This window comes from Grammomys surdaster, unplaced genomic scaffold (genome assembly GCF_004785775.1).
Source record: "Grammomys surdaster isolate TR1022 unplaced genomic scaffold, NIH_TR_1.0 126389, whole genome shotgun sequence".
Lineage (NCBI taxonomy): Eukaryota > Metazoa > Chordata > Mammalia > Rodentia > Muridae > Grammomys > Grammomys surdaster.
Window position 1 is genome coordinate 11,785 of NW_021621183.1, and position 5,866 is coordinate 17,650.

General features: G+C 45.4%; 1 protein-coding gene across 2 annotated transcripts in view; it reads left to right on the forward strand.

Moving 5' to 3' along the window:
- Trpv2 (transient receptor potential cation channel subfamily V member 2) overlaps positions 1-5,866 on the forward strand; it is a 27,242-nt gene that overhangs the window by 6,298 nt on the left and 15,078 nt on the right. Inside the window, exons 2-3 of one of the 2 annotated variants that reach the window (XM_028760056.1) lie at positions 2,946-3,130; positions 5,534-5,667. In XM_028760056.1, the coding sequence (XP_028615889.1) occupies positions 2,982-3,130; positions 5,534-5,667 (283 nt within the window). In that variant the 5' untranslated portion in view covers positions 2,946-2,981. Of the gene's footprint in view, positions 1-2,877; positions 3,131-5,533; positions 5,668-5,866 lie in introns of both variants that reach the window. The other variant, XM_028760055.1, reaches the window with a different exon arrangement.

The window sequence follows — 5,866 nt, forward strand, 5'->3', positions numbered from 1 at the left end:
CAGTGTTAATACAGGATTGTAAGATAGAATCCTGAAAGTATTTTGGATTAAATGTTTATTCCTTATTCCAAATAGAAATTAAATTGGTTATTGGAGAGTAATGATATTACATGGCAAACCTTTTAGGGAAATTTGATAATAATTATCCATAAGATGAATTGTTACAGTTTCCTCTATGCATGCTTTTGTATTCCTTATAAATTTGCATGCAGCCCATAGAAAAGATGCTTACTGTATTTACAGATGCCTCATCTATTGAGAAGACAGTATATGTAGTTATATCACATGTTCACTCTCGAGTTTCCCCCTGCTTCAGCACAAATAATTAAATTACATGCTGTAGCCACTGTTTGAAATGCTGAAAAATCAAGCTTTCGATTTACATACTCATAGCCAGTATATGGCTCATGGTTTATAAGTGCTTAAAATTGTTCCTTTTTTAGATATTGCTAATTCTCAAGTTTTACAGTTATTTATACAGATACAGCTTAATTTAAGAAACATGTACTGTTTTTTAACTTTATAAGACATTTAAGAGCTCATATTGGATTGTCTAAAACGCAGGGCAATGCCAGAACAGATTTGTTTACCAGTCAGATTATAGACCTTATAGAAACAATTGGCCATACAATCTTATTCTTTACATCATCAAAATAGTAATAGCTTGAGATGATAATTTGGCATTTCTAGAAAGTGTGCAAGTTAAATTGCAAAAACTTGTTTTCAGTGTCCTCAACTTTTTCATAATGGTGTTAAGCCTTGAGGACTTATGTGTAATCAATTATGACAAATGGACATTACTCATTTTTAATTTTAGAAAATTAAAATATGTACATGTGACAATCAACACTTTCTAGGCTTTCCAGTTGCAACTGTTTTAACAAGACAAGCAACTAAAAATTACAACTAGTTATTGCCTATATTATTTTTCTATGCTTGGTGTTCCATATCAGATTATAGGCAATGGAACTGGTTAAACATTTGAGATATTTTGTTGACAATTTAATATTATCCATAAAACTAGAATTCCTTATAACCCAATGGGACAAGGAATTGTTGAACGTACACATCACACTCAAAAAAATTGGCTCCTTAAAACTAAAGGGGGGGAATTATACCCTCCAAGATCACCAATAGCACATCTTGCTTTTGTGTTATTTGTTTTGAATTTCCTGCAAACTGATGCTAAGGGTCAGCCTGCAGTGGATCACCACTGGCATCCAGTCACTTCCAGCTCATTTGCCAGGGTCAAATGGAGAGACCCTCTAATACACGGAATGGTCCCGACCCTGTTTTAATTTGGGGTCGTGGCTCGGTCTGCATTTTCTCAGAAAAAGAAAATGGAGCCCGATGGCTGCCTGAAAGATCGGTCCATCAAGTGGACACAGATCTTGAGCCTAATAATTGTGATTCTGATGAAGATGGCTCAAAATCCTTATTTGCCAGCTGATGTAACCTGGCATGTAGTCTCCATCTATACTTAAAGCCACTCACTATACGTGGTGGCCAGACTTTGTCTCTGAATCCCTGTCAACCAGCAGTTGGGTTAGACACTGGAACATTTCCACTCCCAACCTTATTTTCTACATTTCTTGGATAAATCATGTTGCTTTTAATCTTTGGAACTTTGTGTCTCAAGCAGATAGGTTGCCTTCACACAGGATCTCTCACAGCAAGCCCAGCCATTCATCATGGCAGTTATCCATCGCTATGAAGAACTACATCGATTGCATGCCCACAGGTCCTTGGTCTGAATGTGGCTTTGGTCTATTTTGGGAAAGAGTGTGCCACTGTGTTACCGGTTAGTCAGAGACTGGTAAGAGTGTCTTGAGCTCCTATAAACCTAAGGTAGAGGGGTACACCAATATGCTGTGTATCACCTCAGAGACGGGTAATATAGGAAGCAATATAGACGCCAAGCTAAGCCAGGCACGGTCGCCCGGTCACTCTTGTACCCCAGATGGGATGAAAAATTGTACCCCATCCAGCTGCTGGCACTGCTCATATTTATAAAACTAAAAAGGGGGAATTGTGCCCTTCCCCCAGCTGTCAGCAGGCCTGAGACCTTGTTTACCACAATAGACCAAATAATAGGACCTAGGTGGAACTAGCCACCTTGGCTGCACATACACCCTGCTACAGGAACTTGAAAGAAGAACTGCCCCTGGGCTTGCCTTGAGACACCTCCTGCCGAGACCCATGACCAAGAACGGATTATCCCACCCAACTCTCCCAGCTGAAACTAGGAAGGGTTTGGGCGGGGTCTTCCCCTTTAAATTGACAGCTTAACATTAAACCATTGAGCCTTGATCAGAGAACTTTGTCTTGGCTTCATCTTTTCTCGCTCTCCATCCCCTTTTCGTTCTCAGCCCTCTTTCCAGGTGAACCCGTTTGACTCATGGACACAGGGGGCTACACCTCATCCCTCTCTTCTCCTTTTCTGTTTTTTAGATAGAGTATCCCAGGCTATTTTCAAACTCTTCCTAGCAGAGGATGACCTTGAACTTCTGATCCTGTGGCTCCTACTTCTTTTTTTAAAATACTTTATTAATTTATTACTCAGTTTTCCGTATACCAGTGTGCACCACACGAGTGTTTGATACCTACGGAGGCCAGAACACATTGAATCCCCTGGAACTGGAGTTACAGAGGGTTGTGAATCACCATGCAGGGTTGGGCCTCAAACCCTGATTTTCTGGAAAACTAGCCAGTGCTCTTAACCGCTGAGCCATCCCTCCAGGACCTTCCCTTGGATTGCTACAGGTGGCTTATGCTTTGCTGGGCATAGAAGCCAGCACCGTGCATGGTAAACAAGCACTCTATTTACTACAGTTTACCCAGCTCCTGCTCTCTGTTTCTCTCTAGCACCTTCGTCAGGTCCCAGCCAGGCCTACCCCACTGTGGGATGAGAGAGGGGGAAACCTTTAACATCTCCATCTCCACAGAAGTTTCAGCTGTAAGGAGCATCCTCCTCTCTCAGGATGACTTCAGCCTCCAGCCCCCCAGCTTTTAGGCTAGAGACATCTGATGGAGATGAAGAAGGTGGTACTGAGGTGAACAAAGGAAAGCATGAGCCACCCCCCATGGAGTCACCTTTCCAGGGCGAGGACCAGAAGGGACTGGGTCCCAGGTAAGGCAGCAGCTCCCACACTGCACTCCAAGGCACTAGGTGGCCAGTCCCTCACAAGTGTCTCTTCCTCATAGCCTAGCTCCACAGTCCCATGTCATGCTCTCTAGGGTTACTCCTCCCAGAATGTTCTCCATTCTTGGCCTTCTGCCAAGATTATGCTTCTGGTAGAGACACTTTCATCCAGTACCAGTATGCAACTGACAATCAAATCCCGTTTCTTGATATTTTGACTCCCACCCATTTTGGTCCCAGTGGTAGCTGGTGGCCGTAGCAGAATCCACAGCACATGGGGGATAGGAGGGGGGAGACAAAGACATCTGGAAATCCCTGCTTTACTCCAAGGCTGACATAGTCACTCAGGCAATGGGGACCCTGAGAATTGAGGAGAGTGGGCTTTCTCTTATAGTCATCTGCAGTTTGGGTTTCCTGTGTTGTAGTCCAATTCAGGGGCTGAGTCTTGGGGCATTCTGCTTCTGGTCCTGCTAGGGTACTGAACCTGGCTTCCCAGAATCCTCATGGGCTGGCAAGACTGCCAAGAAAGTCCATTTCTTCCAGCTCATCCCTGATGTGGCCACTAACCTTGGCACACTGTGTTGTTTGTGTCAGAGAAGAGTTGACTAGGTTGGGTGACAGCACACACAGGTGCACGGGAGGCATCTGTGAGTAGTGGAGCTGGTTTGATAGCAATAGAATGGGCTCCATGATGCCCTTTAGAATCCCAGGCAGTGCCTTTCTTTGCTTCCCTAGTCCAAGGCCATGATCGCTGCCCTAGTGGCCGGGAGCAGTGTCCAAATGACATTTTCAGGGCAGACAAAACACAAGGTCCTTCATAGTCTGCGGCCGTAGGGCTAACTGGATGAATGATGTTCATCTAGCTGGAATGACTCAGACATGTGCCTGTGTGGTGTAGCAGATATGAGCACCAGCTTTAAGTGCACCATGGCTGTATGTCTTCAAGTGTGAATGACCCAGTTAGTCATCCTATGTGTCAGAGTCATCAGTTGTTACTGGCTCAGCTCATTCCACAGGAGATTTGCTTGTTTGCTTTCTTGTTCTAAGATAAAAATCTTGCTATATATATAGCCCAGGCTAGCCTCCAATTTGGGGTGATCCTCCTGCTTCAGCCTCACATTTGGTGGGGATTACAGGCTTTCCACAGATGTTAAACTGAGACTTGAGGGTCCCTATGTCATACAGTAGCCTTCTCCTCTTAAGTTGCCCTCTCTCCCTCCATGTCTTCTTTTCATAGATCCAGAGGCCCCAACGTTAGGCAGGCCTTAGTGAATACTGACAGGGCCTAGGAATGGTTTGCCTAGACTCATTTGCGGACCCAGTGTGCTGTGTACCAGACCCATTGTATGGGCTAGAGCACTTTGTTTTATGATAGTTCCTTGGGTCCTTATAACAACCCTTGAAAAGAGGAAAATAGACTAAGAGAGGTTGGTTAAGTGGTTGTGAGAGAGATAGCACCAGCTCACTAGACAACTGTCTCCCATCACAAGACAATACCAGGCTGTGTCTGAGGAGCCACAAGAGGCCTCTTCTGGACTCTGTGGAAGAAATTTCCCAGAAGTGTGGCTTCTCAGTAAAACCGTGGTCAGCAGATGATATCAGTGCTGGGTGAAGGTGATAGGTTATCTCTGCGAAACTTCTTGCTTACCTAGTTCAGACCCTCTCTCTTGGGGGTTGAGATGGGGCTTAATATTAGGCAGCCCCCATGGTGGCTTGGGTTCTGCTCTGTGTGACTTTGAGTAGATTGCTCTGTGTGCCTAATGGAGAAAAGGGTGATTCACTACCTGTAGGCCTGGAGTGCAGATTAATAGTGCAGACTCCTTCCAACTAATGAATGGATGGTTTCTGAGAAGAGGAGTAAAAAGCTTTCCTCAACCTTTTTACTCGTGCTGGGATGAACCTAGGGCCTTATGCACACTAAGCAAGCACTTTACTGCTGAGCTATGCACCTCCATCCCTCCATCCCCCATCCCTCCATCCCTCCATCCCCTCCATTCCCTCTATCCCTGTTTCCATTTCATCTTCCAAGTCAGTGATGAATGTAGCCTTTAGTCCTCATCCGACTCTGTCCAGACCCATGCAGATGTGCAAGGGTCACTGTAAGGTGTGTTATCCCTGTGGGATAACGAGTCTTTTGAGAGATGACACCCTTGATCCTGACAATTGCCTGGGATGAACAGAGCCACAGTATTGCAGCAGATTAAAGACCCAGTGAGTTTTCTTCTCACCAGGAGCTCTGAGCCTTTGGAGCCCTAGGGGAGAGAAGCCCCGTGTAACCTGAGGACAAAGGAGTGCAGGAGTAACGGGCAGTGGTTCCATGCATGATAAGACTTTGTTCAGGAGAGACTGCGGCCACTCTCCAACATGAGTCACAAAACACATTTTCCACAGCCAGCAGGACCCAGATCGCTTTGACCGTGACCGACTCTTCAATGTGGTCTCCCGGGGTGTCCCTGAGGAGCTGGCTGGACTGCTAGAATACCTGCGCCGGACCAGCAAGTACCTCACTGACTCGTCATACACAGGTAGCCTTTGGTGTCCTTTGTGCTCAGAATGAGAGGGGTAGCTGTCCTTGGGGCTGGAGAAAAGGCTCCATGGTTGAGAGCACTGATGGCTCTTCTGGAGGACCTGGTTTAGATTCCCAGCATCCACATGTAAGCTAACACCAATCTGTAAAAGCAGTTTCAGGAGATCTGATCCCCTTTTTCTAGCCTTCATGAGACT